Source organism: Delphinapterus leucas, chromosome 15 (assembly GCF_059928025.1).
Source record: "Delphinapterus leucas isolate spDelLeu-1000000601 "Yukka" chromosome 15, BTC_Dleu_Yukka2, whole genome shotgun sequence".
Taxonomy (NCBI): domain Eukaryota; kingdom Metazoa; phylum Chordata; class Mammalia; order Artiodactyla; family Monodontidae; genus Delphinapterus; species Delphinapterus leucas.
The window spans coordinates 34,204,754-34,218,249 of NC_143143.1; the positions used below are offsets into that span (position 1 = coordinate 34,204,754).

General features: G+C 51.1%; 1 protein-coding gene across 7 annotated transcripts in view; it reads left to right on the forward strand.

Moving 5' to 3' along the window:
* The window catches only part of PPL (periplakin), a 57,001-nt gene that overhangs the window by 22,975 nt on the left and 20,530 nt on the right, over positions 1-13,496 (forward strand). For 6 of the 7 annotated variants that reach the window (XM_022594798.3, XM_089896189.1, XM_089896191.1 and 3 more), the window contains one exon: positions 10,846-10,945. In XM_022594798.3, the coding sequence (XP_022450506.2) occupies positions 10,846-10,945 (100 nt within the window). Of the gene's footprint in view, positions 1-10,845; positions 10,946-12,041; positions 12,240-13,496 lie in introns of those variants that run through there. The other variant, XM_089896193.1, reaches the window with a different exon arrangement.

A 13,496-nucleotide genomic window follows, 5' to 3' on the forward strand; every position in this document is an offset into this window, starting at 1 on the left:
CGTTCAGAGGGACAGGCTGGGAGCCCCTTGTGGTGACATCTTAGGAGAATGACTCACCCTCAGCTACCGCCACTGATTGTTACTCAACCACTGGGTTTAATTATACTGATAAAGATGCCAACAAGATGTAAATCATCACGCCTCCCCTGGGTGGTGCTCGCCTTGCTGCTTTGTCCCGCCTCCCCAATATCTCCCGTCACTTTGTGGAATAGTATTGACATCCCCCATGTTCTGAGGAGATGGCTCTGGCACCTGTTCAAATCTTGGCGTTATCACTTTTCAACTGTGTGACCTTGGGCAGGTTTCTTAACCCGTTTGAGCCTCAATTATCTTCATCTGGAAAATGGAGAGATAAGAATTGTTTACGTGCTATAAAATGTCTGCTCAATTCAATACCTATTTATTGAGCCCCAAGCCTGTGCAAGGCCTCGAATTAAAGGCTACAGAAGGGCCAACCCAAGAGATGAGTAAATCCTTTTTGTCCAAAAGTTTATAACCTAATACACGGAATTAAGAAAAGCGCCCCAATTACTATAAGGGTGCCCTTCTCCCAGGGCTGCGAGATTTCAGCAGATGTTGCAGGAAAGGGCTGAGTGGGTGATGGGCATCTAGTGAGTCCTCTCAGTGTTTGGTTGTTCATATTCAGCAATCATTTCTTGCACCTACTGTGTGTGCCTTTGTGGCAGGGGCAGGGCAGGTGTCCTGGAGTGATAGCCTTCGCTCTCTCAGCCAGGCAGTGTTTAAAGGAGGTGGAGGCTGGGAGCCACCTAGACCCCAAGATGAGCTTGGAGGTTGCCTGGGAGCCGCTTAGGGCCTGGCTGGCCCTGGAGGCAGCCTGCCTACATGGCAAGTAGGAGGCCATACCCCTTCTCTGGGCTCTAGGAGGGGCGAGGCTGGGGAGGCTGGTTCCTGGGAGAGGTGTGGGCTCCTGTGCATTCCAGGCATTCCGAGACTGATCCTCCCCACTGGCACCTACAGAGACAGAATTAACGCCAAAAGGGAGGAACCGTGGACATGATCAAGGGCCAGAACATGGGGATTGACTCAGGCCTGGAAGGTGAGGTGGCCCTGGCCAGGGAGGAAGGGCCGTCCCCATCAGACACACTCTTAACCTGCCAGTTCCCATCTCGACACCTGGAAAGAGAAAGCAAGTTGGGCTGTGACCGACGGGGTGGGGGTTATGGCAGAGCTGTGGCCTCTCCGTGGTGTCTGGGGTGTGAGCTGTTCCCTGGAGTGGCAGGTCAGGAAAGAGGCTGTTCTCTCAGGCAGGAGGGAGGGATGGCTGGAGCAGGTCACGTCCCCCTGGCTCTGCCCCATGGCCATGGGCAAGGATGCTACAGCTCCGGTGGCCTGGGAAAGGGTGTGGGGCTGTGGTCTGTGTGCCCTGGCACTGCACAACCAGGCACCATGCTCTGATGGGCACAGCTGGGAGCCCTGGATTGTTTTGAAGTCAGGCAGCCAGAGACCCATAGATGAAACCTGGCCTTGGGCAGGTGTCTGGCCAGCCTGTGTGGGTCTGGTGGGAGAGTGGCAGGAAATGACCTTTTATTACATGTCCCTAGGTACCAGGCACTAAGTGAAGTGGATAGATGCTCTGAGCATCTATCAGCTTCATTATGGCAGAACTGATGGGCTGCAGTCACTATGGGCTTAGGGCAAAGCGGTCCAGAGGCCCCAGAACCACCCAGAACTGTGCTGTCCTATTTGTTAACCACCAGCCACATGAGATGTGCTTAGAACAAACTGAGATGTCCTGCAAGTGTACACCACATGCCAGACATTGAGGAACTTACTATGAAAAAAAGAATGTAAACTATCTCACTAATAACGTTCTATTCACTAGCTGTCAAAATAACATTTTAGCTATATGTGGTTAAATAAAATAGTGTATAAAAGTTAAGTTCATCTGTTTCTTTTTATGTTTTTCATGTGGCTACTAGGAAGACTTAACTACAAATATACTCATATTCTGTTTTTATTGGGCAGCGATGGCCTTGAAAGCAAAGTGACATAGTGCCGACCCCACCCGCTTCTGTTTGCTACCCGGTCAGTAGATGCAATAACCTCATTGTGCGGACAAGGAAATTAAGGGTAGGCAGGTAAAACAAACCTGAGCCTTTGTGGTGTGACAGCCACGTCCAAGGTCCAGAGTGCTTTACAAGGATCATCTCCTTGAATTGTCTCAACCCTCTGGGTGGGGCTGATTCTTATACTCATTTTGCAGATGAGGAAACCGAGGCACAGAGAGACTAAGGAACCTGCCCGAGCCCAAACTCAGTCTACGTTCTTTCCCTGGTCCAGGCTGACTCAGTTTCCCTCCCTGCAGGCAGGATGGAGAGGGATGGGCCAGTTGGTGCAGGGTGACCAGGAGAGGGAGAGCTAAAGGCAGCAAAGGTTGGGGCGGGAGAGGCAGGTCCTGGGCAGGAGAGCGAGCTCTCTTCTGAGAGTGTTTGGGAGCATTGGCAAGTTTGAGGCCGGACAATGGCGAGATCTGGTTGCATCGTTGAAAGATCTCTGATAAATGTGCCAAAGCTGGCTGGGGGCAGCGAGAGTCAGGGTGCAAGGAGATGGTTGGGGGTGGCTATTGGCATTGGTCCAGGTGAGAGATGATGCGCTTGATCAAGGTGAAGACCTTAGGGCCCGAGAGAGGATGGGAGCACAGGGCTCTGTTCGTAGGTGGAAGCAGGAGAGGGAGAGGCAGGGATCTGGGGGTGGTTCTTGGTGTTCTGCTTAAACGACCTGGTAGATGAGGCCTCCCCACCCTTCCGTCCTGTGGTTTCCCGGATGCAGACAGGGGAGAGTTCTCAGAGCAGCAAAACTCATGGTAGAAACACCCTGAACCTCTCAAATCCCCAAACCTAGTGACCTGATCCTTAGTCCAAACTCAAGGTGGTTGGGCCTGGGAGCCGCGTCCTCCTTGCAGCCTCATTACCCTTATACGTGCATGGCCTCTCCCTGCAGGAATCGGAGGAGACATTTCCAAATATTGAGGTTACTTGTGAATTCTCCACGCCCGGGAGAGGTGACATCCACAAGGTGGAAGCAGAGTGCGTCTGAGCTTGCACAAGGATCGGTGTGGATGGTGTGGGTGGCCTGGGGTCTTTTTTTAGCTCTCCGTACCCGTGGGTTCTCACATGGAGCCTTAGCTGCTGGCCTTTATCTGCTCCTTAAAAGGAGCCCAAATCCCTGGGTGGTGACTCGGGGTGGAAGCAGAGAACCCCGGGCTCCCTCCAAGGCAGCACTTTGTATTCTCTCTCTTTTTTTTTTTTATAAATGTATTTATTTATTTATTTATTTTTGGCTGTGTTGGGTCTTCGTTGCTACATGCAGGCTTTCTCTAGTTACGGCGAACTGGGGCTACTCTTCGTCGCGATGCGCGGGCTTCTCATTACAGTGGCTTCTCTTGTTGCAGAGCTCGGGCTCTAGGCGCACGGGCTTCAGCAGTCGTGGCATGCAGGCTCAGTAGTTGTGGCTCATGGGCTCTAGAGCGCAGGCTCAGCACAGGCTTAGTTGCTCCACAGCATGTGGGATCTTCCCAGACCAGGGCTCGAACGCGTGTCCCCTGCATTGGCAGGTGGATTCTTAACCACTCTGCCACTAGGGAAGTCCTCTATCTGCTCTCTCAATTAACTGCCCCAGCCCTGAGGGGTGTGGACTGCCATGACCCCCAGTGACAGATGGGGAACCTGAGGCTCAGAAAGGCTAAGTAACTGACAGCTTAACAAGGACTGTGTCAGGATCTGAATCTAGGCTGCCTGCCATTGGTCTGGGTGCTTAACCAGCTATATCGTGGGAAAGGGCCAGGGGCTCCCCACACAAACTATAGCAAGAAGAAGTGGCTAGTGGTGGGTGGGGCTGAGGGTCCTCTGAGACGCCTGTGTTCTCTTTCTTTTTGCTCCATATGGAGCATCTACAGAGTCTGGGTGACCTGGAGTGCCACCTCTGTCCTCACTTCTCTAGTTGGCATCCCTGCTGGCCCGCTGACCAGACCACAGCCTGTCCTGGGCTGCCCCCTGGACATCACAGCACTGGGTTCCAGCCCCAGCTCCTCACTCTGCAGCTGACCTCTTGGGCTGTGAGTGGCCACCTGCAAAGCAGGTCGGGCTGTGGTTATTGAGTTTCTAACTCCCGGTGACGGAGAGAGCATACCCGATGCCACTTGAGGCTCCCAGGCCGTCTCCCCACAGTTCCAACACTCAGAGTACATCCTGAGATACAAAGAGACGTCTGTTCCAGGCTGGTGCCTGTGGGCTCAGACCCAGAAAACAACTCTTTGTCCCCAAGTGTCCTCAAACCCACCCCGGGGCTCTGAGGCAGCCCCCCGGGCGGCCTGCACCCCGTTTTCCCTCCTCTTACCAGGAGTCTCATACGCAGACCAGGCCAAGTAAATGGGGCCCCTTGTTGTGCCTTAGATGGGACCTGGACCCTCGCCAGACTCCAACTTCCTCAGCCCTGGAAAAGAAAACAAAGGCAGGTTCTCTGGAGAAACAGCCCCAGTCTGCTGGGTGTGACCATACCTGGCTTATGAAACCCACTCGCATCCCCTGACTGCAGCCTGGGCTGGGCTGAGAGGGCTGTTTCTGGGGACAGCCTAGTCTTGGGTCCCCGTCAGCTTTTACCAGATGGGGTGTCAGGCCACAGCACCCACTGCCCTACCTGTCCAGGTGGGCATCCTGGACACACCATCACCCAGAAGCATCCATTCCTATAGGATTTTGCTGGAAAACCTGGAAATCTAGAAGGAACCTTTTTGTAGAAAACTGAGCTATGAACTTTGTTCTGCCTCCCCAGTTCCCCCCAATGCCCTCTTTCTGTTCCAGGACCCCAGGTTGCATTTAGTCGTCAGGTCTGTCATCTAACCCTTAGTCTGGTCTTTTGTGACCTTGATACTTTTGAAGAGGTCTGGTCAGGTGTTTTGTAGACCGTCCCTCAATTTGCGTTTGTCTGCTGGCTCCCAGCGATGACATGGAGGTTTTGCATTATTGAGGAGGATTCCGAGAGAGTGCCGTGTCCTCCATTTAGACGCACCTTCTCCCTGGTATTGTTCACCTTGCCGTCCCCAGCGCTGTGAAGTTACTGATTTTTATTTTTATTTATTTTTATAAGAATTTTTTTTAACATTTACTTCTATTTAAAATTTTTTATTTAAAAATTATTTATTTATTTATTTATTTATGGCTGTGTTGGGTCTTCATTGCTGCTTGCAGGCTTTCTCTAGTTGCGGCGAGCAGGGGCTACTCTTTGTTGTGGTGCACGGGCTTCAGTAGGTGTGGCACACGAGCTCTAGAGCGCAGGCTCAGTAGTTGTGGCACACGGGCTTAGTTGCTCCGCGGCACATGCGATCTTCCCAGACCAGGGATTGAACCCGTGTCCCCTGCATTGGCAGGTGGATTCTTAACCACTGCACCACCGGGGAAGCCCCCAAGTTACTGTTTTTTTAGAAGGAACCTATTTTACAGGACCAGGCGCCACTGGCAAGAAGGGGTTCCCAGAAGAGAAAGGGGGTCCACAGGCAGAGCCCCATGCACAGATCAGGGAGCAATGTAAGGGCTCAGTCTCATTTGAATGGCAAGCCCTGCAGGGAGTAAAAGTGCAATGAATAGGTGTTTCATGAATAGTCTTTGTCACCATTTATGGGGCCCCTGCGCTAGGTGATTAGAATGGATATTTGGTTTTGTTTTCTTATTTTTTATTGGAGTGTAGTTGATTTACCATGTTGTTAGTTTCTGCTGTACAGCATAAGTATTTGTTGAGTGTCTCCTGTGTGCCAGGCACTGTTTTAGGCGCTGGTAAAACCGGTGACACTCCACTCATGAGCTTACATGATGTCTAATCTGCTTATGGGCCCCCAGAGGCTGCTCCCAACCTCCAGCTCAGTCCTTGAACCCCAAAGTGGTCTTTGAAGCTTGAGATTCTGGTGTTTCCAGAAGTGACCCTGACCCTCCCTGCCCACCTCACTTACCTAGATAGGATGTATCTTGCCCATTTGACAGATGATAAAACCGAGGCCCAGAAATGTTAAGTACCTCCTCTAAGGTTACACAAATGGATTTGAACCCTGTCTGACTAAGGACACTGGCTGCCCACCGTGTGACCTTGGGTGGGTGCGTTCGCTTCTGAGGGCCTCAGTTTGCTCACATATGTAATAAGCAGGTGGGGCTGGATGACTTCGGATGCAACTACCAGTGCCCATGGTCACTGCCCGCAGCCCCTGTGTCCATGTTAAACTTCTGAGTAAGTGGAGGGAGGCTGGGCTTGTCCCTCTCTCAGCCTGTCACTTAGAGCTGCTTCCCTGGTCCCTTCCCTTCTCTGGGTGGGTGAGGGCACCTCGGCTTTTCTGGCTCAGCCAGGAGATTTTCATCTCCGTGGGTGGGACCAGACTCAGAAGAGGTTGCTAGGGAAGGGCTGTATCTGGGCCTCTATCAGTCGGGCGGGCTGACAGCACCCTGGTGTGGCGTCTGGCTGCCTTAGTGTGGCTCATTAGCCAGATGAAAAGCTGGACCGGCCCGGCCAGTTCCCAGCCCTCTTGGGATCTGCACCCCCTCTCTGCGGGTTCCCAACCCGCCCACATTCCTATACTCCTGGTGTGCAGCTCTGCAGCTCTCAAGGGGACACACATTTGCTCCCATGGCCAGCTAGATGGCAGGAGGAATGCAGGACCCTTTGGGGCCACTCATTCAGGACTCCAAACCCAAAAGGCAAAAGTGCTGAGACTGTTCTCCAGAGGCCTGGATTGGAATCCCAGCTCCACCCTGCTTTCTGGCAGTGAGACTGTGGTCAAGTTATCTAATGGCTCTGTGCACGCAGAACAGTGCTACTTCAGGGGGTGGTAGGATTAATGAGCTAATCTATATGTGATTTGCTTAGCACCAGCCGGGCACGTGGTCATCCCTCTGTAGGTGTTTAACTAGCATCTTCCAGGCAGCTGGGCATAACCCGGAGCTGGCCCAGCCTCCATGGAAAACAGGATAAAAAGGCAGGGACCACTCGAGGTGGTGAGGGAAGAAGAAACAAACCCCTATCACTTACAAATGGCACTTGCCAATGTTTTCGATAACAGCTTTATTGAGATATAACTCACATATCATATAATTCACTCATTTAAAATGTACAATTCAGCTGTTCTGAGTATATTCACAGAATTATACAACCATCACCATAATCAATTTTAGAACATTTCATCCCCTTAAAAAGAAACCCACACCCTTTAGCACTTGCTCCCCTTCCTCCCCATCCCAGCCCCTCGCGACTACTACTCTACTTTCTGCTTCGAGGAATCTAGCTATTCTAGACATTTCATATAAGTGGATCTTTTGTGACTGTTTGTATCTGGCTTCTTTCACTTAGCCTAATGGTTTCCAGGTTTCTCCATACCGTAGCCTGTATTAGCGTTTCATTCCTTTTTTGGCTGAGCTGTATTCCGTTGTATGGATATCCTGCATTTCATTTATCTATTCATTAGTTGAACATTTGTGTTACCTCCACTTTCTGCCTGTTGTGAGTAGTGCTGCTATGAACATTTGTGTACAAGTTTTTGTGTGGACCTATGTTTTCACTTCTCTTGATATCTATCAAGTAAAATTGCTGGTTCCCTCACCTGTAAAGGGGCACACAAACCTCCCCCAGGGGCTTAGGGTGAGGGTGCTGTGAACGTGTCTGATGTCTGGTGAAGCGTGTGCACTAAGTGTCCAATTACCATGGTGACTCTGTGGTCATCCCCAGTCAACAGATGGAGAGACTGAGGCGCCTCGAGGGCAAGGTGCTTACCTGGGATGGTCCAAGCAGTAAGAGGTCCAACAGGACTTGGAACCCATGCCTGTCTGACCACAGCTCCCACTGAGCTGTCCTTTGTTCTCCACCAGGAGCACCAGGTCCCTGGGGCTGGCTATCCCCCCCACCCCCACCCTGTGTCCCCTTCCAGTGCTGGGCTTCAGCTGGAGTAATGGGCTGGCCAGGGTGGGGTCCAGGAGGCACTTTCCTCGAACCTGCCCCAGCCAGTGAAGGGGCTGGTTGAGAGCTGGCCCCATGCCCTGAGGTGGAGCTGCGTTGGACCTGACAGGGATGAGGCCCCCACCTAACCTACACTGCAGGTTCCCAGTGGTGGCCCCAACTGTCATGGGTTAAATATTGGGTTGAGACTCAACACATCTGAGCGCTGAAGCCAGGCTGGGGTCAGTGGCTGGGGTAGGGCTGAGGGCAGAAGTGCTCGCATTCCCCATGTGCTCCGCCCAGCCAGGGTGGGGGGCAGTGGGGGTCAGCCCATGACCTGGCAGCCTTATCCCTCCTTACCCAGATCCTCCACCCACAGTCCCCTCTTCTGAGCCTTCCTGTATGCTCCACTGAATACCAGCTTTCTCCACTGCAGGATTTCTCAGAGCCTTTACTGGCTCCTGAACTTACTGAGGAGTTGGGTTTTCCTAACTGCCTAGACTGACAAAGCCTTCATTCCAGGAGTGATTTACAGGACTGGGGTTCCTGGGGCCCCACTTTGGGAAAGGCTGCCTCCTCGGTTGACTTTGCAGAGAGTGTGGCCTGGGTCTTATTCCCTAAGACCCTTCCCTCTTCCCCCTAGTTCCTGTGTGTCCAGACCTGGCACAGAGCAGGCCCTCAGGCAAGGTTTGGGACGTGGTTGGACAGACTCACAGCTCCTGTTTGTATGCCTGTTTCCACCCCCCTCCAGCTTCCCCCCATGCCAGCAGTACCTGCAGTGTTGGACCTCAAACCCTGGAGGGTATCGGGGTCCCCTGGGGAACCTGTAAAAACAGTAGCAATAATAATATAGCTTCCTGGGTCCAGCTCTGGAGATCCAGATTCAGAGGCTCTGGGTTAGTGCCTGGGAATCTGAATGTTTCGTGCCACAATAGGTGGGTCCCAGGCCTTGATTTGAGGAATTCCACTCTGAAGAGCTGGCTGCCCGCTCTGCTTGACGGTCAAGAGCCCTGCCCTGGCCCACCCCAAGGGACACACCCAGGACCTGCCTCTTTCATGGCCTCTCTTCATCAGAGCCTTCTGCCCACAAACCCCAACTCCTCTTCATCCTTCAGAACCCAGCCACCACCACCTCCTCTAGGAAGCCTTCACTGACCATCCCCATTCCTACCAAGCTGGTCAGGAGGCTTGCCTGGTCATGCCTGCCTCAGTCTCGTGACTATTTCTATAAATTCTGATTTCCTCCAAGTCTGGGGGTGGCTGTGCCTGTGTGCATTACTGGGCCTGGCACATAGTAAGTGCTTGAATGTGGGCAGAATGATGCTTCTGGGTGCTTAGCTTCTCAGGCCCCACTGTGGAGCCGGTATAAAAGGTCTCTGATGGAGATTAGAGGAGTAAGTACTAATCTTGACCGTTGCTGGCCGGCTGGCTGGCTGGCTGTGTGACATTAACCAAGTTGCTTTCCCTCTCTGGTCTTTGTTCCTTCCTTTGTTTAAAGAAAACAAAGTCGGAGCTGGATCAGTAAGGCTCCTTAACGACTATAATCATGAACCTTTGAACCTTTGTGAGATTTATTGGGTGCCCAGCTCTTTGCCTGCATAACCTCACTCCCATCCCTAACACCCCACTGGGAAAGGTCCATCTGACAGCGGGAAGCAGAGGCACAGAGAGGGACAGCAGCTTGGCCAAGTCGCACAGCGAGAATCCACATCTGAGTCCAAAGCCAAGGTCTTCACTCCCACAGTAGTGTTTGCCAGAGTGGTCTGTGGTGTGATTTCGGGGGGGCAGACAGATGTGACAGGAGGAAACACAGAAACACCAAGTGAGAAAGCCGTTCTGATTTCAGGCCTCTCTCAGATGCTCTGAGAACACCCAGGAGGTCTCAGCCTGGTGCCAGCACAGCTCTAACTTGGCTGCAGTATGTGCCAAGCTCTGCTTTTAAGCAGGTGAGGGCAAGGCTCAGTTTCAACGTGTGCAGGCGGCCTAGTGTCCGGCTAGAACTTAATGCCATCCTTTTATTTCCGTGGAATTTATTTTGGTGGTTACCTCCATTGATGGCAAGGACTTCTGGTTTTATGTTTGCAATGGGAAGAGCAATTTCCTTTTTTTAGTAAAGAGTGAGTAGATTAAAAGTGTCAGGTATTTAATAATGCTGCTCACACAAAAACTTGTACCCAAATGTTCATAGCAGCCTGATCTGTAATGACCAAAAGGTGGAAACAACCCAAATGTCCATCAGTGGATGACTGGATATGTAAACTGTGAGATATTCAGGCTGTGGAGTATTATGCAGCCATAAAAAAGAATGAAGCACTGACACATGCTATAACATGGACGACCCTCAAAAATATTGTTACGTGAGAGACGTTAGACATGAAAGGCCTCGCTCGTATTGTATGATTCCATTTCTATGAAATGTCCGGAATAGGCAAATCCATAGAGACAGAAAGTGGATTCGTAGTTGCCAGGGGCCATAGGGCGGGATGGTGAGGAGTGAGTACTAAAGGATGCGGGGTTTCTTTTTGGGGGTGATGAAAACATTCTGGAATTACATAGTGATGATGGTTATACAACCTTGTGAATACACTAAAAACCACTGAATTATACACTTTAAAAGGGTGAATTTTACATCTCAGTAAAAAATGTGGAAAAAAAGGGTAAGTGTGCTCTGCCAGCATGGTAAAACAGAAGCGTTAGAGCGATGGCCAGAGCGAGGGCTGATTCCCTGCCAGGTGCTGCCTCCTTTCTGTGCCTTTAGTGACGTTGCCCTGGGGGGACAGCCAAGCTCCATCTGAGGCTCACTGGACAGCTCCTGCTCCAAGCCTGGGGCTGGGGACAGCCTGGGAGGCTGGGTGCTGGTGGGGACCCGGCCCTTGCCCTCTGGCCCTCGGCCTACCTCCCTTCTTCCGCCTGCAGCGTCTCTAACAAGGAGCTGTCAGAGCTGATTGAGCAGCTGCAGAAGAATGCTGACCAAGTGGAGAGGAACATCGTGGACACGGAGGCCAAACTGCAGAGCGTGAGTGCCCCATCACCCACCCTGGTGCTCCCTGTGCCACCAGCCCTACTCAGGACCAGGGGCTTGTCTGACCCCGTGGTTCTCACCTGGACGTGATTCTGCCCCCAGGGGACATGTGGTCACATCTGGAGACATTTTTAGCCGTCACAACTTGGGGAATGCAGTGGGCGGGTATCTAGTGGTGGAGTCCAGGGATGCTGCTATACACCCTACAGTGCACAGAACGGCCCCGTACACGGAATGATCCAGCCGCAAATGTCAAAGTGCCCAGGTGGAGATGCACTGAAGAGGAACCTCCTTATTGCTGGTAGTACCAGCTCCTCCACCCCGGGTACAAAGTTGCTGCAGCTTATGGGCCCCATCTGGAGGAGAACCACAGACTCAGGATCCAGGCTCTGGTTAGGATCCCAGCTTTGCCACTTACTGTGTGACCTTGAGCAAGTCACCTTACCTCTCTGTTCATGCGATTCCCTCTGAAAGGGTAAGAGCGATTGTCCCCACCTGCTGGGCTGCTGTAAAGATTCGATGAGATTATGCAGCTGCAGTGCAGGGCTCACTATTATTATCAACATCATCATCCTTACTTCTCCTACCATTGCCACTACTCAGATGCAGGCTGGGCAGATCACTTTCCCTCTCTGTGCCTCAGTTTCCTCTCCTGTAACATGGGGATAACAACTGACCTGAGCCCAAAGGTTCTCCTGGGGATCCTGCACCGTGGGCCACACTGGAGCCGTGCTCACTCCCGTGAGCTGCTAAGATGACCCCCTCTTCTCTGAACCCTCCACAGCCCAGTGCGGTTGAGTTTATATGTTTTTTTTGTAGCTGGAGAAACTGAGGTTCAGAGAGGGCCAGGGCGGACTATGTCAGTGACAGAGCTGACCCCAGAGGCATTCCACAGGTGGGGTTGCCAGATTTAGCAAATAAAAATATAGGGTATCCAGTTAAGTTTGAATTTTAGAACACAAATATTTTTTTTTGTATAATTATATCCCATATACTACTTGGGATATAATAATATTATAAAATTATCCATTGTTTATCTGAAATTTGAATTTAACTGGGCGTCTGTATTTCATCTGCATTGCAGGCATGACTAAGACGAGGGTCCAGAGGAGTGGGTGGCTGAGGGTGGACAGGTCACGAGAGAGGTCAAGGTCCGGCCGGCCCCACTGCTGTCCCCAGGCCCAGACGTGGCTGCCACTCCTCTGAGAGCCAAGGGATCCACCCACCTGAGGGCCAGTCCCCCTGAGACCTGAGGGACAAGAGTGGGCTGGGGATGGCACAGCTGGGGGTGAGAAGTGGGGGCATGGGGAGAGTGGGGCAGGAAAGGCAACAGGGTCCCCCCTCCCTCAGGGTCCCCCCTCCCCTCTCTCATTCCTTTCCTGCCTCCACCTCCCACTTTTCTTTCCGGCCTCAGCCAGCCCTGCCAGCATCCTTCCCTCTGGCCATGCCCTTGCCCTGGTACCCAGCCCCTTTGGCAGTTTTTTTGTCCCCTCTCTTGTGACTGCCATGGTGGCGTGTGCTTTCCTAAATGAAAACAGCTTTTTGGAGTGTGTCCTTTTTTCCTCCTAATAAAAGTAATATGTGTTCGTTACAAACATTTCAGGACCGATAAACAAGTATAACGAAGCAAATTAAGATGGTGTATAATTCCACCACCAGAGAGAACGATCATCCATTAACCTTCTGGTGTACCTGTGACCTTTTCTTGTGTGTGTGAATAGCATCCAGCTCTCTCATTGTATTTGCTTGGAGTAATGACTCAAAGTAACAAGGATGTTTTAGGGAGATAATTTTGAACTATTTTCTTTTCATTCAAATGAACAAACTTAAGAAAAGAAACCACGCTTTGAAGACTGCATGGGATAATCTTTCTGTCTTTTCTCTTCCTTCCTTCCTTCCTTTTTTCGGAAGAAAACATCATTATTAATTTTACTACCCAAACGTTCTCTTGAACTTTCCTATTTTTTTATGGAAGTGAGATTCACATAAGATATAATTAACCACTTAAAGTGTACAATTCCATGGCATTTTGTACATTTACGATGTTGTGCAACCACTGCCTCTATCTGGTTCCAAGGCACTTTCATCGCCCCAAAGGGAAACTCCACGCCCGTCAGCAGTCATTCCCCATCCCCTCCCCACAGCCCCTGACAACCGCTAATCTGCTTTCCGTCTCTTTGGATATACTTATTCTGGATATTTCATATAAACAGAATCATACAGCATGTGACCTTTTGTGTCGATCCCAATTTTTAAATGACAGAAAAGTTGGAAGAATTGGAGAACATCCATATCCTCACCACATCTCCTGGATTTGTTTTATCCTTCATCTGTCCATCAGTGTGTGTGTCATTTACAAGATATGTCAGTCCCTATGATTTTTTTTTTTTTTTACTTTAAAAATCTTGTCTATGGAGAGTGTCCAAGTTTTAAGAGCTCACCCTTGTGAGTTTTTGCATCAGTAGGTACCCATGAAACCATTACTCAGGTCAAGATAGAGGACATTTCCCGAAAGGTCCCGAGGGACCTTCCCAATCAATATCCC